At 40.6% G+C, this 27,344-nt stretch overlaps 1 protein-coding gene across 3 annotated transcripts; it reads left to right on the top strand.

Moving 5' to 3' along the window:
* NDP (norrin cystine knot growth factor NDP) lies at positions 1 to 26,853 on the top strand. 3 transcript variants are annotated; one of them, XM_074323609.1, is made up of 5 exons: positions 1 to 360; positions 14,205 to 14,286; positions 14,784 to 14,825; positions 14,968 to 15,160; positions 25,587 to 26,853. In XM_074323609.1, exons 2-5 carry the CDS (start codon positions 14,228 to 14,230, stop codon positions 25,812 to 25,814), a joined length of 522 nt encoding a protein of 173 aa, XP_074179710.1. In that variant the 5' UTR covers positions 1 to 360; positions 14,205 to 14,227; the 3' UTR covers positions 25,815 to 26,853. The 3 variants fall into 3 exon arrangements, with proteins under 3 accessions (XP_074179710.1, XP_074179711.1, XP_019573756.1); XM_074323610.1 differs by lacking the exon at positions 14,205 to 14,286 and having other exon boundaries at positions 2 to 360; XM_019718197.2 differs by lacking the exon at positions 14,205 to 14,286 and having other exon boundaries at positions 15 to 360; positions 14,784 to 15,160.
* Positions 26,854 to 27,344: the final 491 nt, after the last annotated feature.

Here is a 27,344-nt window from a genome sequence, read left to right as displayed (position 1 = left end):
GATGCTCCGTGGAAGGGAGCCGAGCAGTGGGCAGCGGCTGTGAGTCCCCGATAACGAGCGCCTCACATTTCCGTGGCATTCCCATTTGCTAGTGCGCTGCTGCGGCCGCATGCCTGATTGATATATGACTGCAATGGCACTTTTCCATTTGACATTCTCTCTCTCTCTCTCTCTCTTCCTCTCTCTCTCCCTCTCTCTCTCTCCCTGTGTCGCTTAAACAACAGTCCTAACTTTTGTGTGTTGCAAATATAAAAGGCAAGCCATGTGACAGAGGGACAGAAGAACAAAAGCATTTGGAAGTAACAGGACCTCTTTCTAGCTCTCAGAAAAGTCTGAAAGGAGCCCTGCGTTTCCCCCAAGGTAAGCAGGAAAACAAGCGCTGACGGCTTGCCTAGGAAATTACTTCTTTCCAAACCGAGCGTTTCATCCTCCTCTCAGACAAAGAGACAACCTTTAAATACCACTTAAATTTGCATTAATTTAATTTGCATTAATCTGTAGCATGCTAGCATTGTGTTTTTTAAATGAACGTGTCTTTGAAGTCTGTGACAGAGCAGGAGAGCCTTACAGAGAGGCTGGAAAATCTCTTTTGGTTTGACTTAGAGATTTGATTTTCAAACTCTCTGTGTAGTTAGATGTAACTTTGTAATGGTTCTTATATTTGACCCTGTGAAAGGAGACTGAGAAGCCGACATGGATTCCCGAAACCCCAGTATCTTCCCCACCGCCCTCATCCCTCTTACAATGGGGGCACTATTAACGCGGGCAAGCCTGCGAGTTTAAAAGCGCACTGTTTACTTTTATTACTACTTATGTATGCTGCTGATGTGCTGCCAGGGCTCTGTCGGAGTGCTTAGGATGACTTCAAACAATAGGCAACATTTATTTCTAGCTTTCTGTGTCATGCTTTGCAGGAATCTTGTTCCTTTGCGCTCTTCTCCAAACGTGCAAGGACTTTGCTTCCATAGATGCAGTCAGGAGCACTGGGGAGAGAGGAGGATGGGTTGACAATATGATTTTGATTGGGCAAAAAGTCTGAGGAAATGCATGCTGTTTGCCTTGGCCTTATTGCAAAGGGTTATTTTTAGTAGTCAGCTTGTTCCTGCAGCAGGACCTATGCTACGCTGTCTAAGCAGAGACCTGGAAAGGATGCTCTCAGCAGCACAGGGACCAGGACGTGTAAGAATGAATCCTACCTGAGGAAAATTTGGAGGATTCTTTCAAGCTCCTGAATATAAGTTCTCTCTTTAAATGAACAATTGGGCTGCAGGAGGCCTGAGCATAACTCTTTCTTGGGGGACTGGAAGTTTGACTGTGTGCAGAATATTAATGACTCAGAACGCCCTGTAACTGAGGCTCATTGTAATCAAGGAGCCCAGAAAAACCTACATGAAAGAGGCAGACTCCTTTCTCTACTGAGATTCAGGTGCAGGAAAGGAATCTATTTGGCAAGATGGGAGTCCCACATTCTATTCTTTGCAACTGTCATTAATAACAGATATGGATGCTGCGAAACATGTCCTTTTCATTTCTAATATTAGTGTATTTTAATTACAATGAGCTGGCATGGGAAAATTGCTCCAACACATAATACTAAATACCAGGTGCATTTGAAAACATAGAGATGCCTAAAATGCAGTGTTAATTGTGGGTGTCAACCAAATACAGCGGGGACTGCAGATGTTTCTCGATTGTGTGTTTAGACTAAATGCAGATATCTGCCCATTTTCTTCTCACCCATCTGGCTTCTGGAAGTAACTTTAGGGTTCGATCGATCAGTTTTTATTGTGGAGTGGAGACATGGTTTATGTGGGAACCTTTCTGATTTTCTCTAATAATTAGCCTAACAAACATTGTTGAAAGAAAATCTAGCTTTTGGATGAGCTAATTTACAACTTTGGGATATTCACTCTTTGAGAAAGCCTAAGATCATGCTATGGATTCTATTGCTATACAATTTTACAGTGATTTTCTTTTTCAAAAACTGCTGCTGTCAACAAGGCATTTAACCGAATCAAAACAGTTTTCTTAAACTGTTATTCAGATTATTATATAAGACTGTCTGAACACAAAATGTAATGTTTTGCATCATTTATTTTAAAACACATTTGGTTCAGGTAAAGGGAGAACTGGTTGAGGCTTTTTGGATGACTGTGTACCAAGCAGCTGACACTCACAGATGGAAACACGCCTGTGGAGTTTTCAATCTTAATATGAGTTCCAATGACAATGTCAAGGGAAAAATAAATCATTTTTCAATACATTTAACAATTTCCAACTCATTTATTTTCCTGGGACCTTGAAAAATGTGGTGAGTTTCTCAGAATTATAGCCATCAATGGTGGCTGGCAATTTTTACTCCATTTTCAGAACTCACAGTTCAAGTACTATTATTCTTATTGGTTAATTATTCATTCCATCATTCTTTTTTTTTAAAATAAACTATGCTAGTCCTGATGGATACAATGGTGAATGAGACATTGTCTCATGCCCTAATTCTCAGTGTATGCTATCTCCAGTTAGATTTTGGAACTGAAATGGACTTTGCCAATGGGTAAACTGGGCAATGACTTGCTTATTATAAGGCATTATTTAAAATATCTGCTAGTAGCCAGATTTACTTGAAATGATTGTCACTTATCAATGGATTTTCTTTCCATTTATGATTAAGGGGTTCGCCTTAGGCCTTTATCACTGGATCCTGGGTACACGTCACTTGCATAGCTAACATGGCCAGGATCTTTCCTGCCTGGGTAGAAGAAACCTGGAAAAACGGCAGTTCATCTTTTCTCTAGTCCCTTGAACACCCTTTAGAAAGGACCACATGCTATCTTTATCAGGGATGGCTGCCCGTGATGTCAGCAGCTCACATTAGGGCCTCTTCATGAATCATTGAATTAGAAACAAGTACAGAGGAAGATGCAGTCACTATCTTCCTCTCTTGCTTATCCCACCCCCAGGATCGAAACCAATGACCTCTGGGTCTGGCCTAAATTCAAGAGGCCTCTGGGAAAAAGTTGCTGGAAGTTGTTCCTCATACCCAGGTCTCTGTCAGAGCCACACACATTGTTGCTTTCAGATAATCCAGTCTCCTGCTTTCTGACATGGGTAGGTTACTGGAAAAAGAAAAAAAGAATACAAAATCCTGAAGACAGGATCACCAGGGTCCTTGATTTGGTCCTTATCAGCAGATAATACCCGTGGTTGGATTAAAATGCCTCTGACTCCCTGGGGTGCCTGACTCACCCTAGCCAGCCCTCAGCTTCTTGGCCAGCAGCCTTCCAGTTCATCCTCACCTCTTCCCATGACAGTCAGTTACTGCTACTTTGTCCAGACTCTCTAACTGGGCCAGTAGGAGGAGAAGGGATGGAGAGGCAGGTGGAAGGACTGAGAAGTACGAAAAGCAGAGGGAAGCTAGGCCATGTCAGGGTGGGTGAGCTCCAGAGCCCAGATTGCTGTGGCCTGTGCTAGCCTTGATCAGCTGTCATTTCCTCTTCGTGTATGACACTGTGGAACATATTAAAATTTCTCTGGGATGGTATGTTTGGAATTCCTCTGATGCCCCACCTCACCAACTTACCCGGACAATAAAAGCAAGGTTGTAAGCCTTTGAACAGCTGGCAGGCTATATATTTCCCCTCTTTCTTTCGCATAATCTAATTCAGAAAAGAATCTAGATAGACTGGCAGTGCCATGTCTGGGTACTTGTTTCCTGCAAGTCCTTCCTCCACCACCTCCTCCCGCCCTCCCTGGAATCTTCCTGGGTGGCATGTGGCCTTTCTTTTCTTTTGCTCTCCACCACTCCCACCCCGCCTCTTTTCTCTTCGCCTGAGCTCCTTCCATTGTGAGCTTGCCCTTTGCTCTGCCTGTTTTCCAGACAGCCTGGGTCCTGTTCCATCCAGGGCCAACAGCCCATGAGGTCTCCCCGTCTCCATAGTATTCCCAGGATGTCATTCTTGGCAGCAGCTCTGCTGGGCTGATAGGATTGGGGGGCTTTTTGGAGCCTCGAGCCTGAACCCACTCATAGAGAGGAGCAGCCACATGGCTCTGCTGCCCTTTAGGCTGCCGGGAGCAGGAGTGACTTGGACTGGCAGGGACGAGCATACCATCACAGTAACGTGCACATCTCCGGCAAAGGGTTGGGGGTAGGAGTGCTATGGGAACGCCTGGATGCACTTCGGCCTACATTATGAGAAATGTGGTTATTCTCTCTTTCAGAGGGAGGGGCAAGTGACTTGAAACAAAGCTCCCTGGATCCTTGAGCCTTGTTCCACCCCCTTTCTCTGTCTTTCTCACATCCTTCTCTTCCCAAGGAAAAAGAAGGAGAGACAGGACTTTTAATTTGGCTAGCATAGGCCTGAATGTCTTTATGAAACCCCTTTGACAAAAGGGATAGGGGAGAAATGGATCCTGGGTTGAGTTGAACTAAAAATGCATGGGGCTGGGGAGATGGGGAGGACTTTTCCTTTTTCTTTCTCTTAAAAACAGAATAACAGATTGGTTTATGAGTTGCAAATAGAAGGAACTGGACTTTTAAATTAGACATTCCCATTTAAGAGACTCATGTAACCCCTCTGTGCAGAATCCTTAAAAGATGCCGCTAATGTCCTTGGGACCAAAAGGTATTAAAGAGCAATCTACAATGCAGCTTCCTATTCCTTTTATTTTCCTTGGGCTTTGGTAGTATTTTCCAAATTAGCTAAAATTCATTAAGAAACCCAAAAGCAACAAAAATAACACAGCTGAATTAAAACTAGTCTTTTCCTGTTAGCTCGACAAGAAGGAAACAAACAAACAAAAACAACAAAAAGAAAATAAGAAGAAAAGAAAAGAAAAGAAAGAAGAAAGAACCAACTCCCCTCCTCTGCCACTTCTTGGGATTTAATATGAATTATTCCATACAAGTCCCTAGGCTAGAGGATCTATTTAAAGACGCCTGGCAGCATGAAGGGAGAGGGTAAAAATACAACCACTCTTTTGTCCATCAAAGGTTTTCTTTGGGAGGACATTAAGAGCATTCCTATTTTCCTGTCTGCCCCTGCCAGTGGCAACATTCCAGCTGGTAGTACCCACTCCTCACCCGTCAGATCAGCAACCATGAAGCTCTGTGTTTGATTCCAAGAGAAAACAAAGAAGTGGGGAATCCTTTTGAAACCCCTATGTGTGTGCAGCGGGGTGGGATAAGCTGGTACTGAAATGACTGCTGGCTTGTCTGTGCAGGTTGCATGCTGCAAATTCACATGCCCACACATTTGAGTTTTTGACGAAGATTGTGCCGATGGCATTATTTCTGGTGCCAGCTGCCCTCACATCTGCAAAGCTTTTTTGCGTGTGCCTGGCAATAGTTTTCTTGGTGTCATTCATGCTTACTGTCCCCTTCATCAGAGGGTCTCAGAGTCTGATGGGTGAGCATATATCGCTGAGAGTCATACCCCTAGACCCATTTTCAATAGTCAGAATGTCACACCCTGGGTAGGGTTCAGAGTCTGGAACAACTACTTTCTTGTTAGAAAGAGTGCTGACTCAGAAAATTCAAAGAATGGGTAACTCCAGTTGGCGATATATCCCAGTGCTTATAATCAGGAATTCATCCACTTGGGGTCCATTTCAGCCTCATGTCAAAATCTGCACATGAACATCGACTTGTCGCTTTAAACTGGGTTCTATAAAATTTTCAGTAGATATGTTTTCCTTTTTGTTTTTCTACAAAAGCTAAGAATTTTTCAGACAATTTTCTCTCTTCCAAGGCCTGGCTCAATCCCAACTTTTTCTTTTAAGCTGTGATCCAACCAATTGCAATATCCTTTAAAAATGAAAGGGCAACAGGTTAATACATTCAAGAAAGTTGATGAGTTGTCAGAAAATGTTCAGGGGTGACCTTTCTGTGGTGCCACAAACCAACAATAGCCCTAAACATGGAGTCTCTTTCCATTCTTTCATAAATAGGGAATAAAAATAAGAAGAGAGCAGGTCACAGGAGAAGTAACAAAAGAGAGGAAAAAGGATGATTTTTGATGTTCAAAATCTGCCACTGAAGATTTTCAAATTGCCCAATTTCAGAAAGGAAAGCTTCCCTTAATTTTATTTACTCCCTCCTAAGAAGAGGGGTTTGAACCCTGAAGATGCCTTCTTTATGTGACATTGGAAAAGGAGGTCAACTTTTTAAGTGGAAAAAAAAATCCCCCATCTTCAACTCTAAGTAAAATGTAGGCACACATGCCTATAATGGATGGGAAGAATAAAACAAATCCAATCCTTAATCAAAGTCCAATTTTTCTTTTGAACACAAGGTGATATTTTAAGATTTGATACGTTTCTGTGATTTTCCTCCAAATTATGAGACATTACTCCTTTTCAGAATTTAAATTTTTTCTTTTGAGGTTTGAAATCTAAAGGCAGCAAAACAGAATTGTTACAGGAGAACTGGCAAGCATAAGATGTAGCTGTAGTGTGTGTGGTTTAAACAAAGCAAAATACAAACAAAATGTGCTTAATGGGTACAGAGTTTCCGTTTGGGAAGATTAAAAAAGTTCTGGAGATGGATGGTGGCAGTGTTTGCATCCCAATATGAATGTATTTAATGACACTGAACTGTATACTTACAAAGTGGTTAAAATAGTAAATTTTATGTTATGTATATTTTGTCACAAGTAAAAAATTAATTATATTAAAAAATACAAACAAAAAACCAACAGCCCAAGAAATTCAGCACTATTAGCAATATAGTGAAACATAGTTTTAAGTGATATTATTTTAACCTTGCCCCTTTGACATAGGTCTGCATCCACAAGTGTTACAGATTGCAATAGGATTGAATTCAGAATTCAAATCTCATCATTGGGCAGAAAAGGCAAATTGAATGGGGAATGGAAAGACTGAGCTGCTCCTATTGTTTATGCCCCATTTCTAACTAAGGGCTCTACAGCTGTTAGGTGAGATCACCACTCACCATTTCAAAATGTTGTTGCGGGTGAGGAGATTCAAATGCAGTTTTGGAAACACTTTGCTGGACACTTTGAAGAAAAGCCAACATACTTATTTGGCTCCAGGGTAAACAGGAGCCTGTACCCTGAGCTAACATTGGTCCTCTCTCTTCTCCTAAGGCCATACCACAACTAGCAGTCCAGTGGCAGAACAGGTGTCAAATTACGTCAGCACCACAGTCCCCAGAACACCTGGCCACCTTTCCTTTTCTACAGGGAGAGAGTGCATTCATGAGTCCCCTGAGTTGGGTATCTTAGAACTCTCCTGTTTTCTCTCCAAAGTTTTTTACTCAAGCTGAGTGGTTAGAATGTGTCTCATTCTTCACATGAAATGAAGAGAACCTTCCGTTTCTGAAATTGTGCTATTCGAAATCATTGAAAGGGCAGTGGCAGATTTTGAACATCAAAAAAAAAAATCTTTCCTCCTCTTCTGCTACTTCTTCTGTAGCTTCCTCCCCCCCCCCCCGACCTATTTTTATTCCTTATTGATGAAGGGATGGAAAAGGACTCCATGTTTGGGGTTATTGTTGATTTGTGGCACCACATAAAGGCCACACTTAAGCATTTCTGACAACTCATCACCATGTCAGTCACAGCTTTTAGTGGGCTTGCTAGATTTACAGAAATAATCCAGACTCCTGGAGGAAAAAGCTTCATGATTTTTGACACGTAGATAATTAGACCTGGTCGTTTCCAATTTATGCAAGGTTTGCATTCTAAAAGTCAGTTAGTGATGTCAACTCTTAAGAACTCAGAATGAGTCTTTCCATAGAAACTATAGAAGCCCAGCCATACACAATGAGCAATTCTTTTATTACCCAAGTCCCAGCCCAGGACTTCAGAAACGTACCTCCCCTAGCACAAAGTTTCCATAGATACTTTACTTAGCAGAGTGCCTTGTTCTTGACCACTAGGACCTTATTCATTTTACATCTGCAGAGAAGACAACTCTTCTGACCAATTTTCCTCTTCTATCCTGATCCAGAGTGTCACAGATGGAACCATTAAGGCATGAGGATCTGTGGCTCAAGCTCAGTTTAGAAATGAGTAATTTGTAGGAAAGGTGCAAGAGGGTTGAACTCAGCCTATATCATCATCACACAAAATAAGTTTAATTCTAGCATGACTGACAATTATTTGCATTTCTTATCTCCCCATTTGGTGGAGACTGGAAAAAAAAAAAAAACACTGCAAATTTTAAGACAGCTTTAAGAGAAATAGAAACTTGTGAAATATCCTCACTAACTGCTTCCCATTATTAACAACATTATTAATTTATAAACCACATTGAGTATTAAGGGCTATTTTTATTTCAGGCCACCAATATGGTCTCATCAAGGGACAAATTCTTGTAGCTTGGCCTTCAGTGTTGCCTCAGACATCACATTAGAACTTGTTTGGACTTTTCTACAATCATTAACTTCTTGAGTAAGGAAGGAACTCTTTCTTTCGGATTGCTTTAGGGACTATGTAGCCCCAAAGCAGGTGCTATACTTTGAGAAGTTTGGATATAGTTAGAGAATGTTAGGAATAGGTAGAACCACAGAAGCATCTAGACCAATCCATTCATTTTGTAGATGAGGAAACTGAGTCTCAGAGAAGGTAATTGACTTGTTCAAGATTGCACAGCCGATGATGGGAAGGTAGGACTCAGAACTTGAGGCTCCTCAGATCAGGCAACAATAGAACGCTCTTTAGGTTTCAGAATGTAGTGGAATAGTTATCCAATATTTCTGACAAATGAATGCAAAACGCTGGGACATGAGACACTAACAACATAGGCTAGAAATAGGTTTGGAGAGGAAAAGATGAAGGCAGTAGGTAAATGAGAGTTTGGATAACAATGAGAGGCTCCTCTGGATTTCCTGAAAATCCGGATTTTAAGTTTCAGCCAGTCTCAAGGTTGATTCCTCCCACACTAGTTCCTCCCAGATAATAAATTTATTTAATTCAAGGACAGGCACATGCACACACAGGTGAGTCCACTTGAGAGTTGGCTCATCCCCAGAAATTACTTCTAGTCCCAGCCCTTTTTTGCACCCCTGTTTACCCCAGGATTGTGATTTATTGCTTCTTTCCTGAGCTATATTTCTCCTTTCCTTTTGCATATCCCATCTCTTTTCTCCTTCTATCGCCCCCACTGTCGAGTGTGGCCATTTTTGGCTAGTAATGCAGGTTGGGAGAACACAGAGCCCTATCCCAGACGTGAGGACTGTTGTTTATCCACAAGGATGTCATCTTCTCTCTTGTAAGGTGGCATAATGGGAGCAGGCACTATCTCACATGCTCCTGCACCTGATTGTAGTATAGACACTGCGAGATGACAGGGCAGGAGCTGTTCCTTCCCCACTGGCCTTATCGTTCTCCATCCTTGGAGATACCTGGGGCTAGCAGGGTGGAGGCCTGGCAGCATTTGTAGCCAGTACCACTGCCTCTGGGTCAGCCCAGGCTTGGCTTCTTGACTGCTACTGATGTGCTGCCAGATAGGAATAATGTCAAAACCTATTCATTGAGCGCACAGGATGCCTTATAAAATCCAACATGCTGTTTACAGTTTATAAATTAAGTGCCTTGGGAAGAGGCATCTGACTTATTCCCCAAGGCATCTAGTTGACTAGATACAATTGGAATTCTTTGAGTTCCTGGGAAGGGGCTACTTAGCACTTCACACTCTCTGATTAGACCTTGAGTCTCTTGCTTTTCTAATCCTAGTATGAAGTGTTATCTAGTAGCAAGCATTCTTCCACACTTAAATCCTTGATTTTATATATAAATATAGATAATATGTATATTTTATATTTATATATAATATATAGAATATATATAAATATATATACATATATATGTATATATATAATCAAGGATTTAAGATATATATATATATCTTTTGGCAATTCCTTTGAGAGAGGCTCTATGTTCTGCCCTCTTTACCTTACTGGTGCCTGATATGACTTTTTTTCTGACATGATTTTTTAAAATTATAGTAAATGTCAAATAATTCTGCATTAAATTGATGTCATTCCATAGTCAGTATATTCTATCTGCTTAACTTAATATTTTTAGAAATGATGCAGTGCATATCGGGTATGAATTAGATGTTAAGGGAGTTTATCAATGTGTTAAAAAAAATGATCCAGGAAAACAACAGGTCAAGACTCTTTGCTGGTGGATGCAGTGAGCTGGAAGAATGAATTAGGATAAGACCTATTATTTTCCCTGACCCTTAACTCATCTCCTAGAGCAAAAGGAGACGCATAGGTGCTCAATGAATGTGTTTTAAATAAATACTTGTTGAAACAAGCCACGGGAAGCAATATATATATATATATATATATATATATATATATATATATATATATATATATATATATTAGTACTGAAAACAGACCAGGAGGTAAATACGGATACTGGAACACTGCCGTCCCTTGCCTGGCAAGCAAGGCAAGAATAAGGCCATTCTTGGCGTATGTCATTTGTCTTAGCCTGTTATTGGACTAACTTTGCATGAAACCAGCACTTTACCCTCTGCCAGGCAGAAGGTCAGCCCAAGAATGAACTGATCTGTGGACACAGCACCATCTCTCACCCAGGAGGCTGGGCCCACTGTAAGCTCTGCTATATTATTTCGCTTAGGATGACAGGTGGGGAAATCTGGGCACCAGTTGTTCTTTTCCACTGGTATCGTTTGGAGGGTAGCTCCAAAGTCGGGCACGCCAGCCTACGTGCCTCTCCTCTCGGCAGAGGCTCCACATTGGAGCTATTAGAATGTGGGCTCTGTACACTAGCCAAGTCCATGTCTCAGAGACTGTACCCAGAGCACAGAGCAGCCTCTGGGTTCTACTGAGTTCAGCAAGAGAATCATTCTCCCATTCAATCCATCATTGGCTAGGCTGGGGTTCTAAGTCTTGATAGGCAGCACTTGGTTTTATGCTATGAGGCTTTAAAAAAATGAAAGCAAACAAATTAATTTAATTTTGAGAAAAATGACAGAAGCTCCTATAAGACAGACAGACATAGATAACCCCAGGCTGCCATAAAGCTGGGATCTCAAGTGATGTAAATTTCCTTCAGTCCTGATTTTCTTCTTTGTGAGCACTTCCCTGGGCACATTCTCCCATATGCATACCCCAAGCAACACAATGTCAGGACAACTTGACTCAACATCACTTTTCTTGAGCATTATGTTTATTTCTTCTTCAACACAACAGTGTCGAATCATTCAATTTGAACACTTAAGGCAAAAATCCTAATGTTATGTTGTAAGAATCTTACCTTTATGTCTTGAGGTTCTGTGAGTTCTGTGGCATATTTACATTGTTGCTTGCATTCTAATTTCAGAGTTCGACATAAAAACTGAAAAAAGGTATCATGCTTTGTGAGTGTGTTCAAATGAAAAATCTATATCTTGTTAGTGGTGAAGCAACATTTCCTCTGTTGTTCTTTTCTACTTTACCTTTACTACTACTTCTGGGTTCAGCTTACCATCTTTAAAGAGAAAATCAGGTAATAAAGTTACATTTTGTGTGAGAGCAACTACGTCTTTTTTTATGGTTAGCATTTTTTAAATTAAATTTATTGGGGTGACATTGGTTAATAAAATTATATAGGTTTCAAGTATACAATTCTATAATATGTCATCTGTATATTGCCTTGTGTGTTCACCTCCCAAAGTCTAACAACTCCTGTCACTAATATATAGTTGATCCCTTAACGCTTTCCTATCTCCTCCCACCCCCCTTTCCATCTGGTAACCCCTATACTGTTGTCTGTGTCTATGAGTTGTTGTTTATGTGTTTGTTTGTCTTGTTTGTTGGTTGGTCTTCATCAGTATGAACCTCATAATATTTGCTTGCAGAAGTATTTTATTCACCTTTCAAGAAAAAAAAAGAACTGAGCTTGCAATTCAGGATATTGATATGAGGTGGCAGTAGTGCATAAGAAGTAAATGGTCCATCTGGAAGAATATTTGACCAAGAAAAGAATGCACATTTTCCCACATTTATAAGAAATAAAAATATAATACTATTAAACTACTCAAACAAGCACAGACATTAAATATCCATTAATGTAATTGCAATTTTTAAACCAAGCTCTGAAGAAAGAAATAATTATTTTTTTAAATTAAAATTTGGATACATATACATTCACTAGCTCAAAAATCTACAAATACAAAAAGGTATACAGTGAAAAGTTTTTCTCCCATGTTTGTCCTCCGTACCATGCCCCACAGGTAACTATTTGTATCAGTAGTTTCTGTATTTTTCTTTATATGGTGGCATAGTATTCCATTGTATGAATGTAGTATAATATATTTAACAAGTCCACCTACTGATGGATATTTTGTGCTGTATTTTATGCTATGACAACCAATGCTATAGTGAATAACCATATGCTTGCATGATCTTACATGTAAGATAATTCTCAGAGTGGAATTGCTGGGTCTAAGTTATATACATTTGCAATTTTAATAGATATTGACAAACTGGCCTCTACAGAATTTGTACCAATTTATACTGTACTGTCTCCAAAATGGGTCTGTTTCTCACAGCCTTGCCAACATGGTGCATGACTTTGGAATTTTTGTAGATCTGATTGGTTGAACAAAGTATATCAAAGCACTTTAATTTTCACTTCTCTTAGATGACCAAGGATGCCCGTCTTTTATGTTTAAGGGCTCTTTGTATTTTTATATTTCCTTTCCTGTGGAGAAAATGCAAATGCCAACAGATACAACCATCTATACACATATGTAAGGCTTTGTTGTTAATGTTGTTGCTTGTTTTTTTACCATTATGCTATACATGTTTTTCTGTCATTTGCTCTGCTCATTTAACCATACCTCCTGATCATGGCTCTAAAGAGAAGTTGCTGGCAGTGGGGAGGGAAGGCCAGGACTGAAATGTCTGCTTTTCCCTTCATCCTTTTGCCATTGACTCCTGAGGGGAATATCTGCAGACAGGAGTGGTGAAAGGAGAAATTTAATAAATTCTCTTTCTGAGACTAATTAAGGCTTCAAAGATACAAATAACCACTTGGGATAATATAGTCATATTGAAACTCAGGAAATGGTCAGTAATATTGCATTCTCTGAACATGGAACCCTTATGAAGCTCTTTGAAGTTGATGAGTTTCAGTGTAATGTGTATAGAAAAACCTAGAATATGCAGCTGAAAAGAAAACAAAAAAATGCTCTCTGCATCCTTTGCCGAATTGGAGCTTTAGGCTCAGGTTTGATAAATTTTAATGAGGTGTTGCCATTAGCATGCACATAAAAGAAAGTGGTGCAAATTTGTATGAAAAGATGATCTTATTAGATGGTGGCATTTTAGAGCAAGAGGGAACCATAGATGCCATCTTTTCCAACTCCCCTACTCTACAGATGAGGAAATTGGGGCTGGAACAGTTTAGATGATCTGTTCAAGGTCCTCCAGCTAATTAATTGCAGTGTTGGAGTCTAGGTGGGTCCCCTCATTACTGGTCCCTGCCCTTTCTTTGATTTACAGGACTTCCCTGAAACACACATGCTGAAGTTTTGCCATTGCCAGGGATGCTGTGCTCTGAAACAGCCCTATGTCACACATGCTCTTCCACTTGGGATCCCCTGCCCCACACTCATAAGACAGCTAACTGAGGCTAAGTTGGTCTAGGGCCACTCTGTTAGAGCAAAACTAATTAACTTGTATGGTCTTGAACTTCTAATCTTGATCTTATCAATACTTTGCTCTGTTTATTCAGATTGTCCATGAGTAGGAAGTTTAAAAAACAATGTTGTACTGTGAACAAAAATCAAACTTTTATCTGAAATACCTTTGAAAGTTTTTCTGAAGCTTTAATTATTATGTTCCTTTTGTTTTGGATATAATATCGGGTTCCTTCTAATTTTCCTAAATGTTTGAAAATATTTTTATACTTTCTGTCTTCCACCATGATAAAAAGCGAGTATTGGCCATGCCTGGGGGGTTAGTGAGGTGATTTGGGGAGATCTCTGGACTCAGTCCTTTGTTTAAGAGATATATGGTTAAAAGAACAAAGCAAATTTCAGGAAAACCACTATAGCACGATCCCATGTTAATGGTAAGTCTCTGCTCTAATGATCACTTACTTTTTCAAATTATACCATGTGTTTAGGCTATAAAGACTGCAGATATGCGTGACTGTGTTGGCAAATACATGTATTGCCTTCATCACACCAGAGGCTGGTTAGCATAATGTGTATTTCAGATGTAGTTTGTCACTGATGCTGGATGGCATGGGGCTTAAAACAAAAACAGGATGAACCCAGAGCACAGAAGTGGAAAACTAGGTAAGTGGGTGGGTATGGACTTGGAAAATGTATTTCCTTCCCATGGGACATTGCCTGTGTTCATTAGTGCTAACCTTTCTCCTCTCTATCCCTATAAGATGATGTTGACACCAAAGCTTACTGAGGAACTGAATAGACCACAACCAGCCAGGGATAAGGATGAGGCCACCCAATTCAGTTATGCTGTGGCCAGAACCACATGTTTAATCTTCATCATGGGTTCAAATTATTCTTGCTCCCAGCAAAATGGACTCCAGCAATTAAAATCAACATGTGCTCCCATTAAACCACTGTTTCCACATCTAAACGGTTATAAATATGCAGCATAAGCTATGGAGGGGTGGGTAGAATGGATGACAGTTTATGCTAATGACACTCTAGAAACCAATATTCTCTAGTGGAAATGACACGGAAAAATTCTACTCAATATCTCCTGGGTTCCATTAGTTTTTCTGGGTAAATGTTTCTGGGGAAAATAATTTCTGTTTTCATTCCAGCTGTGCAGAAGATACAGTGATGATGGATTGCAAATGCAAAAAGTAAGACAAAACTCCGACATACAAAGGACAATGACAAACAGAGAGCTTCAGCCAGATCCTGCCCTTTCCTTGAAAGGAACTGGATCCTAGGTGAAGGCATTCCGATTTTTAGTCCTCTGCCTCCCTCTGCTGTTCCTCTTAGGAAGTTTTTCCTTACAACAATGAGAAATCATGTACTAGCTGCATCCTTTTCTATGCTCTCCCTGCTGGCACTAATGGGAGATACAGACAGCAAAACAGACAGCTCGTTCATGATGGACTCGGACCCTCGACGCTGCATGAGGCACCACTATGTCGATTCTATCAGTCACCCATTGTACAAGTGTAGCTCAAAGGTAAGACCAAGATCTCTGTGAGGGTAGCATTACTTCTAGAAACAGGAGAGAAGCTGTATTCCTTTGTCAGGGGATGGAGAACTATGATGATAGCCCAAACTTGAGCTACACGGCTGTCCCATAGGGCTTGTGGGAGAATCATGCTTTTAGGGTTTCCCACCATGCTTTGCACTTTTGTCAGCAAAGCTGCCTAGTTGACCATGTACACACGCTGTCAGCTTCTCTCTTTTCAGGCTGCTCAAAGTCAGTAGGAAAGGCTGGAAGTTTCTTACAATAAAATTGATGCTAAACACAGGTTGGAGGGGTGTATTTCATTCCTGGTTGTGAAATTTATGAGCGGAACGGAGTCTACAAGTTATCGTAAGGCCTTCTACCTCCATCAACAGTAAAGAGGAAGGGAATGCAAGAAATACGGTTGGGCAGTGAAACGTACTTCTTGCAGGGCTCTTCAAAGAGTTTCCTGATGAAAGAGATGGTCATTGGCCTCGTAGTCCAAGCGTTTCTTCACCTTCCATGTTTATGCTAAAATGATTTGAAAAGATAAATGGCAATTTGATCATTTTTACATTGATTATCCAAATCATTCTTGTTTGTAATAGGTTGTATTTTTTTGCACAGGCAACTGATGTAAGTGATGTTTCAGTGTTGTGACAAGGTGTAGGAAGGAATACCATGCTGTCATGCAGGGTGTCATGCAGGATCTCTAGTCCCGCTCCCCACATAAGAATGCAGCATATGGTGAGGCCAAAAAGGAACACCCACGGAGCCATAGGTAGGGGAGTTATACCACTATAGTCTCCCTTGCGGCTGGGTTGGAGACACAGGAGGCAGGAGCCACACTATTCGCAACCCGCCATCCACTTGTCTCTGCCAACCAATCTCACTTGCTAGCTGTAATCCACCTCTCTGCAATCCGTTATCCACACTCCACCATGCCACGCCACTACACCACCTTGCTAGCTTAGCCGCGGCAGTTATATCAGTGGCTAATGGCTAACCGGTAACAGCCGATGGCCAACTAGTCACAGCTGATGGCCATCTACTACCTGAGCCAGCACCTTTCTATGGGAGGCCGAGAGCCTGGAAACTGCTCTCTGGGGCTCTGTCCTCACACATGCTTAAAAGGCCACCAAGAGTGACCAGCCACATGGACCACTCAGAAGAGACATACATAGTAGGGAACAACAGACTCAGACTGAGAATTCTCATGACTGTCACTGCTCCCAAACAGTCACATGAATGAAATTTGCTCACATTTGGTAAATAAGAATTTATTTAGGCCAACCTCAGAGATTTTCACTTTTAGTCCTGAGACTAAAACCACCTAAACATTCTCACCTGGTAAGTATTTTTTAAATTACCAGTATAAGAAGTTTTTGTAATACCAACCACTAGAATTAAGACCATATAAGTTAATCTCTCTACCCTCTATTTAAAAACATTACAACTTCTGTCTGCCTTTAAAATTTCCATAATTTCTCTGATTATAGCTCAATGATGATGGCTTGTTTTAGTTTAGGAGGATCAGAATTTGAGTGAAACCACTGTAACCATTGTATTAGTAAGATCTATGACTGTGGGAAAAAATAGACCTAAGGAGAAAGATTGCGACAAGTAGAGAGTTAAGTGTTACCAAACAGCACAAATGATATTTGTCCCAAAGTCCTGCTTGTACTTAAGAAAAACTTTCTGTCTCTTATTTGTACTTGTAGACCTAAAAAAAGAGTAAAGAGATAAACTTAAATTTTTACAAAACTGCAATCCCTTCTTAGGAAAAAAAAACGCTAAAACAAATTGAGAAAAAAGGTGGGACATGTTTTTACAACTGTGATTGCTCAAAAATTGACTGGAGCAATTATTAGCATCTCCTCCCCCACCCACCCCCAGATAACACTAGCTACGATTTAGTATTTCTTATTCCATGGATGATTTCTCCCTCTGTTGAGTTGTCTTTCATAATCATGATTCTTTAAAAAAAAAAAAGAATTAAAATTATTTCAAAGAAAGTGTCATTGTTATAATAAGAAAGAACAGAGGAACAGGAGCATCTCCAAAAATGAAAGAAAAATCTGGAAAGATTTGGTGAAATGATGGAGGAGCACTTAGCAATTATCACATTAATTAAGCGAAGGTCAAAGAAGAGATGGCATGAGCTCAAACCCCATAAACGCACAGTGCTTGAGCATGAAGGAAATAACCTTTAGTCTACCTTTGTCCACCTCTGTTTCTTCCAGAATGCCATGGTAAATAGGACAAAATTGTTATAGTAAGGGAAATGTTTGTAATTCCATGGGAATAATCTGTTTTCAAACATCCCAAAGTATTCCAAATATAGCAATAGTTTTAATGTACACGGTGCTTGTAATTATGAATCTTTCTTCTTTGGCCATAAAACATGCCTGGCAGAATCTCAACTATCCAGACCTTTCCTGGATTAAATTTTCTTTATCCAGGAACAAAAACTGTTTTTCATTTTGAATCATTGTATAGTTCTTAACTTTCACAGATTCAAACTGTTATTCTCCCTAATAGGTCTCATTTAACAAAATTGTTTGTCTTTCTAGACTTGCGGTAAAGCATTTAGCCTCTGTCTAGAAAACACACAATGGGGGTTTTTACAAAGAGGAGACTAGGGTTGATTTTTCCTCTCTGCAAAAATTTTCCCCCAACATGTTCAAAAGCTGTTATTTACTAGACACATGCCTACTGTTTACCTTTCAATTGCTAATGTTTCCTGACTTGCATTTATCCAGTGGCTGGCCTTAGGAAGTCAGATGAAGGGGACTTGTGATCCAGGCTCAGGGAAGGGAGGCCACCTGCTTGAGCACCTAGTATGTGTTAGGCAAGTCATACTATATAATCTAATCATTGCTAACAAACCTGTGATTGAAGGCATTATCATTCCCATTTTACTGGCAAGGAAAACTGAAACCTGAAAGAAATATTACGTAGATTGCCCAATGTCATGTAGCCCAGGAGTGGCAATATCTGCCTTGGAGCATTCATCTTTCAACTGTTTACTTGGATTTTCATATTGGAGGAATGCAAGTACAATGCAGAAGCCACTACTTTGAAGTTTAGGCTCCAACTTCTGATGTGTTGGAAAGTATGATTTCTACTCTGGGAGCCTTCCATGAAACTGCCTGTTCTCCCTAGCCCCTAAACTTGCAGCTGACCAGCCCTCGAGGCCTGTCACCCATCTCTTAGCAATTCAGGAAAGAACTGAGATGGAGTTAGGCAGAAAAGACTGACAACAGCGGTCCACCAAGGAGGTCAGTGTTGCCACTGATTAGGATATGCCTGGTGGCTTTCGTTGGTGACATCTCCTAGGATTAGGTACAAAAGATTTTGGTAGTGGCAGGTTCATTTACAATCTTCCCTGAAATTCTAAGTGAGTAAAGGCTGTAGAACAAATAGGCAAAATGTCAGTGATTCGTGTAAATGAGCTGTCTGAGGAATCTTTAAGGGAACTGAAGCATTCCAGACTTTGAAGTGGGAGAGATCTGGTTTCAACTTCTAGCTCAGCAGTTTGCCAAACGGGTGACTTTGGGGGAAGTGAAGTAATTCTTTGGTGCCTCAATTTCTTCCCATGTAAAATAGAGCTATTGATGTCTATCTAAAGGTGTGGGCATGGGTATTGATGATAATATTTGTAAGGCATCCAGCATAGTATCCAACATATAATAGACATTAATAAGTGATACTATGATCTTGATGATGAAGTTATAAACTGGACAGGTGTTCAGACTCACTTTTCTATTTTAGTCACTACTGTGATCTCAATAACTGTTGGGATCTCCTATAGCCTTAACGGATTAGGAAAATGAACCTCATTGAGGTTCTTGTTGAACACAGAAACTTGGCAAGTGTGGGGGGAGCGTGCAGAAGAGCAAAGAAAATGTAAGCCACTGTGCTGGGTGCTAAGAAGGGGGATAAAAGTCAAAGAGAAATAGATCCTGCTGTCTGACCTCCCTTCCCAGGTGAGCAGAGGAAAGAAGGACTGGAAAGGGGTGACTTCTGGATTAAGGCCAGGGAGAGGTTTTCAGGAACCGGGGTTGAGAAAGTGAGTTGGTGGGGCAGGTGAGGAGTGGGAGATGGTGGCCCCAGGCCAGGGGCGTGGAACCATGACATGGTTGTCTGAACTGTGAAGGGCCACAGGAGCTGCAACAAAAGAGAAGGAGGAAGAGGGTTTGGAGGATGAATCTGGGAATATTTCCAGAGGAAAAGCGACTTGGTATGTCAAGGGCTGAGCCTCGGGCTTGGGAAGGAGTGGTTAGGATCTCCAAGCCATCTCCTTCTTCTGCCCATGAAGCTCAGATTGTGGTATTGGGCTGGTGCAAAAATCATTGTGGTTTAAAAGGTTACAAACAATTGCAAAAACCGCAATTGCTTTTGCACCAACCTGGTAGCGGAAATGAGGGAGTCGGTAACATTAAGTTTATAGCACAATTAACTACTGGGGACATATGACTTAATTTTTAAAATAATTTTAAAATTTTTTAATTACAATGGACATACAATGTTATATTAATTTCAGGTGTACAACCTAGTGATTAGACATTTATAAAACATACGAAATGATCACCACAATAAATCTAGTACCCATTTGACACCATACATAGTTAATACAATATTATTGATGATATATATTTTTCGATGGTTCTTTTCTTTTTTTATTAGTTTCAGGTGTACAAGACAACATAGTAATTAGACATTTATATACCTCATAAAGTGATAACACCAATAAGTCTATTACCTATCTAACATTGTACATAGTTATTACAATATTATTGAGTATATTCCCTATGCTGTATTTATATCCCTGTGACTATTTTTTAAAAATTATAGTTGACATTCAATGTTTACTTTATATTATTTTCAGGTGTACAGCATAGTGGCTAGGCATTTATATAATTTATGAAGTGATCCCCCTGATAAGTCTAGTACCCACCTGACACTATACATAGTTTTTACAATATTATTGACTATATTCCCCATACTGTACTTTACATCCTCATGACTATCTTGTAACTACCAATTTGTGCTTCTTAATCCTTTCACCTTTCTCACCCATCCCCCCACCCCCTCCCATCTGGCAACCATCAAAATATTATCTTTATCTGTGAGTTTGTTTCTGCTTTATTTGTTCATTTATTTTGTTATTTAGATTCCACATATAAGTGAAATTATATGGCATTTGTCTTTCTCTGTCTGACTTATTGCATTTAGCACAATACCCTCTAGGTCCATCTATGTTGTTGCAAATATGACTTAATTTTTAAAAAAGGGACAAATGTGTACTGAATGCCTACTATGTGTAGACACTGTGGTAAGTACTGGAGGCACAAAAAAAGTCAAAGTTTTGGCCCTTATAATGCTTACGAGTACATGGGGGAGAGAGATAAGGGAAGTGTTCTGTGTGCAAATGCCTCTTAATGTCCGTTTGAGTTGTGGCCAGAGTGAAGGGACCAGATTCCAGTTGGAGTTTGCAGAGTTGCCAACCACCCTATCAAAGCTCTCGCCATCACCATGCCCCTTCCCCCAACACACTGCTTCATTCCCCTGGTTGCAATTTTACTGATGCCCTCAGCCTGGCATGGACCCTTTGGAGGTTGATCTGGATCCCTGGAGATGAGAGTTAAACAGTCGTTTGTTGAGGGTGTTGGTGAGGGAAGAAATGCGAGAATCATAGATAAATCTTGTTGCTAAGGAGAAAGGGAGTGCTTCAAGGGTTGTCATGGAATAAGAACCTCACAGTGCTCACTGCTGAGAAAAAGGCAAAATATTATTCTGATACTGATGGAGACATCTAGTTAGTCATGGCCTGAGTCAGGAATTCATGGGGGTTCCACATGACAGGAGAGGAAAGTGACTTTGGTGATGGTAAGAGTCTTTCAACAAAGGGTGATGAAAACCATCTGTTATTCAGAAAATAGTTGTGTATTGCAGAAAAGACATAACTGTCCAAGAACTATGGTAGGTCACGAGAGAGAGCAGGGGCCTGAAGACTCCAGTGCAATCTTTGGTCTGGACCCAGAAGTCACAGCTGGCTACAACCCTCACAATATAGCCTGAACTTACCCTTGATGAACTTGAGCATCTTATGAAAACTGAAGGCTTGACAGGCTGATTGTCATGGCCTATAGTACAGCACGTTGGTTAGGAGGAAAGGTTCAGGAATCAGGCTGTCTCAGTTTGGAAGCTTGACCCTGAATTGTACAGCTATGTGACTTCAGGCTAGTAACTTACCCTCTACATTTTAATTTCTTAATTTGTAAAATGGGGAGACTTTCCCTTTTGAAATGGTTATTAAGAATTAAGTTGCATATGAAGGGCTTGGCAGTGCCTGGAACCTAATAAACATTCAATACATGTTATATATCATTATCTTTACTATTTATTATTATCCAAAGATCTTTTTATTACTTTTAGCCTCAGCATATAGAAATCAGACTAGCACATGAAGGTGCCCATCCTTGAGCAAACACGCTGAACCTGGCAGCTCTGTTCCTATTGGAAGAAATTGGCTTTCACATCCAGGTGGAGCCAAGTGACTCCAAGGTGGGGAGGATACAAAGGGGCTGCTGTAGGAGTTGCCTAGCTTCCTAGCATCAGACCACTTGTTTGGGAGACATAAGATAGCAAAAATTTAACTGGATGTAAAGCAGATAACATGTATATGTCACCCTCCTAGGCTGTGTGGTGTCAATAGAAGGTCTTATGAGTTATAACTAACTGTTGAACCCACTGTCTAACAGCGGAGCCCCATGTGGGTTCTTTGACAAAAGAAGCTCCATTCCTAATTTGATAAATTGGTTAGGAGTTAGAGAGTGTGTGGTACTGTCCAGTGAATTGCTGGGAGTCCTTGGGAGTCCCCAAATCACTGGAAGATGGAGGTGAATGAGGGTCTTGACAGTGGAGGAGTTATTATTTAGGATTGCCATGGCCCATGGAAGATTTAGCCCTGCATAAGCTTGGAGGTGGTGGTAATGTGTCCCAAGAAGCCCATAAGAAAAAGATCAGACTTGTATTGTTATGCTATAGTTACAGCTCCCAGAGGCAGATCAAAGTACATTAAAGAAGGGTATGAGTTGGCACATGCCTCAGGAAAACATCTTATCTCAGTAGGCAGGATATTAAAGTAATTTAGAACAGGGGTTTGGTTTTAGACAGACATGGGTTTGATTCCTGCTCTGTCTTTTACCAGATATGAGTCTGAGCAAGTTACTTAAACACTTTAAGCCTCAGTTTTCTCTTCTGTAACAATAGTACAGATAATAATATGCAGCACCTTTAGCAAAAAATTGTGGAAGATTAAATGAGATTAAATGTAAGCACTCAATAAATTTTAGCTGCCATTATTATTATTAGCTTAATGATCACTATCTAGTGATTCATCTGGAGCAGAGTCTCTCAAACTTTAACAGGTCCAGAGCCTGCTAGTCAAAGTGTGGATGTTAGCCCAGTAGTACCATCAACCAGAATCTTATGAGAAATGCAGAACCTCTGGCCTCATTTAGAACTGCTCAATCACATTCTACATTTTAACAAGATTCCTTAGATGATTTACATGGATATTATAGTTTGAGAAGCTCTGGTCTGGAAGAGGTCAGAAAATGTTCATTAAATCTGTAGCACAAGTGAGGCATGGCAGAGACTAAAATGTGGAATATTAAGAGTGAACCTGGAGAGCAACTATTAATCCCTTCCTTTCCGTAACGACACTCATTTATGGATCTTATCTTCCAAACTCCCCACTTTTATGTATCCAACATACATAAAAAACACACAGCCAGATTTTAATATAGTTTTAAGCCTTGAGGTGAGATCTATATACTGGGAATCTTCCAGAGAGGGGATTTGCATGTGTGTGTTGAGAACATCAAGGGCCTGATAATTGTTTCATAGTCTCTTCTTCAAGGAGAGAGCATTTGAATCTGACAAAGGAGGATAGCTGGGATTTCATTAAGGAGGATTTAAAGAGCATTCCAGAGAGAAGAAAGACATGAGCAATGGCAAGGGGCAGGGAAATTCAGGATAGTTCAATGGACTAGTAATTAATTAAGTTTGGTCAGAATAGGGAATGGGTGATAAGAATGAGAACAGCTGTAAGAAAGACTGGAAAGACATGTGAAATCCAGGTCATGGAGCGACTTAATGCCTGTTCAGTATTTGGGGTTTTATTCTGAAGGCTGGGGACAGTCACTGAAGGTGTTTATTGTACATATCAGTACATTCTCCTTGCCCATAAAGTCCAGCTCCTGAGGGAGAGGGGCCGATGGGAGGTGGCCCCAGAGTCTTCAGTGCTGGAGTTGTTGTCCTTCAGAATGAGCTGAAGGTGGACATTGAAACTCTGAAAACTTTTGGTGAAATCACTATCAGGTTAGTTCTTGTACAAATTGCCCTACATTACTACTTGGTCATTTTACAGACAGTGCTGATATTTGGTGCACATGTACGTGTATCATTTGGGGATGACGTACCACCATGTCTTCGCTCTGCTTAATTAAGTCTGCTGGCACAGATTGGCTATATCCATCCAGACTGAAGCTGGATCTCTAAAGAGTCCATTTTGGGAGGTGATTCTTTGAATAATTTGTTAATCTGCCTAATTGATGATCCACATTAGAGATGAGCAAATTGAACACTATTCCAAAGCGAGATGTCAAGGAGCTCTTCCTATGTACTGGTAGGTATGTAGAGAAGGGACTTCAGAAGACCTTGGACTCTCTCTCTTATTAGAAGGATGGGGTGGACACTGACGACTGGCCCATGTACTACTGACCTATGGCATAATCTCAAAACCTATTTCAGATCATGTTTGCTTCACCTATCAATGTGAAGAGCATGCAGGATAGAATCAAAGCTATAATGACATCAGAACACCTTACAGTTACCGTTTTCTCTCTGCCTCTGTGATCTATCAGGGAAAATAAATCAGTAGGTCTAGTTCAGCTTATCTTCACCAAGCCCTGCTGGTTTTTTCCTAGTATCTCATATTCTTTTGTTGGTTGCTAAGAGATTGTTGGATTCATCCCAGTATCTTCTCAGGTAGTGATGTTAATGATCTATAATTACCAGAAGTCACGTTCTCTTCATTTTGGCAAGTCGGGAAGGCCATTTCCTTCTTTTAATCCTTAGGTGTTTAATTCTGTCCTATAGGATAATGTCAGCTAATAGCTGGTGAGTTTTTAATAACAACTGCTAATTCCTAAAATATCATGAAGTAAATGTCAAATGGTTGTGTGTGTGTGTGTGTCTTTCATTCGAATAGTTCCACTTTTTATGTTCTTATTGTTGGTTCTGGAATTATAGGGCAACTTTTTCTCCATCACTTAATATGAAATTCACCTAGCAAGACCCTCTCACATAAACATGGACCAATAATCTCAGGTTCCCCTTACCCTCGGTGACCCACCACATAGGGTTGTATAGCTTAATGAATCAAGCTACACATCTTATCCCATCCATGACTGCCATTCCCAGGAGACCAAGATTTATGTGTGAGGTACATAAATGAGCCTCTGCTCCATCCCCTAAAGCTGTGTGCAAAATGTTGAGTATGTGCTTGTATCCATTGTTCTGGGGTTAACTTTGGTAGTTTGTATTAGATTCTTAAAGAAGTCTGTTTACTAATGCCACATTAAGAGCCACTGCAAAGAACATAGCCTCTGTTACTTCAGCTCAAGCTTTATTATCATCTTAACCTATGTTTGGAAATGGAGATGGTTAGAATGAGTTAAATGACTCTGAAGACGTGATTGTACAAATCTCAGGATCCATCAATGTATCAGCCAAGAAGTGTCATTCTAAGGCCCCAAATGTACCCTGTTTCTATTTCATGCTCTTGTTATAAGTTATAGTGTCTGCAATATTGTTTCCTAAGTATCACTCTGGTTACCCTTTTTTTTTCTTTAGAAACCATATTCCTGTTGTTTAGCAAGTTCTTGCACATAACGAATTCATTTTTGTTTCTGTAGTTATTCTTTATTCCCTCATTTTAATTTGGAATGACTTTCTGCATTTTGAGACTGGTAGAATGGGCATTGGGCCAATGGTAGACTGCCACCTGTGTGAAGAAATTTCTTTTGTCCTTTGGTTCTTCTTTGTACATCATGGTGATGGGCTTCATCCAGTTGTTCTAAACTCTCAGTGCAGATCAGAATCACCTAAGGAGCCTTGAAAACAACAAAAGCCTGGCCCTATCTTCAAAGATTTTAACTCAGTTGGTCTAAGATGGGGCCTGGCTGCTGACATTTTAAAAACAAGTTTTGCCAGGTGGTTCCAATGTTCACCCAGAGTTGAGAGTGACTGGTCTAATCCAGCAGGAATTGGCAAAGAATGTTAGTGCATTTTAAAGGAAGTTGTGGGTCCTGGCTGAGGTTTTAGCATCCCCACATGGTAACCACCTCTCTTCTCTCCCCAGATGGTGCTTCTGGCCAGGTGCGAGGGGCACTGCAGCCAGGCATCACGCTCCGAGCCCTTGGTGTCCTTCAGCACTGTCCTCAAGCAACCCTTCCGCTCCTCCTGTCACTGCTGCCGGCCCCAGACTTCCAAGCTGAAGGCATTGCGGCTGCGCTGCTCAGGGGGCATGAGACTCACAGCCACCTACCGGTACATCCTCTCATGTCACTGTGAGGAGTGTGGCTCCTGAGACCTGCTGCTGAGTGGCTTCTGGATGGGACAACCTCCTCCCTTTGCCCAGGCAGTTCAACCAACCAGGGAAGGACTGGCAAGAAAAGAGTTAAAGCAAAAAAAAAAGATGCAGCAATTCCCACAGGATTCTGCATATTCTAGTAATAAAGACTACATGCTTGTTGACAGAGATACTCTGGGAACTTGTTTTCCATTCCTGTCTCCTTTCCCTGGTAAAATTTCTTTTAGTTCCTTTTCAGATTCAGGCATTTTTTCCCCTTGGCGCTGAATGTTGTTTGGGTTTCCAACAATTCAGCACTAGTGGGAAAAATGGGCCCCCAGGCAAGAGTGGGTCAGGCTCTCACTGTTTGGTGCAGATTAGGGAAGCATTCGCTTTGGAAAGCAGGAAAGCCCGACTCTTTCTGGGACATTGTGACTCTTTCTGGGATATCGTCTGGTTTTTGTTTATCTTTTCATTTGATCTAAAGTTGCCATTGCTGCTAAAGGTTACCAGTTTCAAATTCCAAGCACCAAGCATGTGGATATGTTTAGCCAGGTTCACTCACAGCCAGCTAACTGATGTTCAAATAACTAACAAACAGATTATTTTATGTGATGCTGGAACTCCTGATAGCTGTAATTATTACTCAGAAATGACTTTTGGGAAGTAAAGACGGCATAAAGAATTTGTCACCTGAAGGTTCTCTTGGATTAAAATTATTGTAAAATTTTGTAAGGGAGCAGACTTTTAAAGACCTGCACAAATATGGATCCTGCACTGACTTTGAAAAAGGCATATATGTACTAGTGGCATGGAGAATGCACTATACTCATGCATGCAAATTAAACAACCAAGTATGAATCTATATGTGGGTGTGCTATAGCTTTAGCCATGTGGCGGGCATCGTTCTCCAACATCCACTTGTCCATGTGAAACTTGCTGCCAAAATGGTGGCCTGGCTCATCTTCTGAACATTTGGTTCAAGTATATTTTGGTCTTTGAGACTAAAATTTGAGTTATTCCCATATTGTGAAATAAAAAGAGACTATTGTCAAAATTTTGACTGTGTGAGTGTGTTTTTTCCTATTAAATATTCTACTATGATGTATCCCTATGTGGAGGGGGTTCCAGGAAAAGAGAGAAATAAGCTTCTAGAATGCATGGTGGGGGCATTTTTTGCAACCAACGTAAGTGGGAGGTTGGGGTTTATGAAATTGTACTTTTAGTCTCATAATTTAGTTTATTGAATAAGCAAGCACACAACCTAATGCATTCTGGCTTCCGTAGGCACTACAGAATGAAATAGAAAAGCTGTCCCCTTTTTAGTCTCTTCACTTTTTTCAGAAGAGGATACGTATCCATAAATGAAGTCTGAAGAACCAGAAGGAAGACAGATAGTTCACTAACAATGGTTTATGTGTCATTGACCATGCAGTGCTCCAGGTCCAAAGATACTCCAGAGCATTAAGAGAATATTCACAGTGCTAGCATAGTGCTATGTCTACTTTAGGCATCTCAACACTAACCCAGACTGGAAACTGAGTTTCC

This window comes from Rhinolophus sinicus, chromosome X (genome assembly GCF_036562045.2).
Source record: "Rhinolophus sinicus isolate RSC01 chromosome X, ASM3656204v1, whole genome shotgun sequence".
NCBI classification, from domain to species: Eukaryota; Metazoa; Chordata; class Mammalia; order Chiroptera; family Rhinolophidae; genus Rhinolophus; species Rhinolophus sinicus.
The sequence above is the reverse complement of the archived record's forward strand: the minus strand, read 5'-3'. Positions and strand labels throughout refer to the sequence as shown.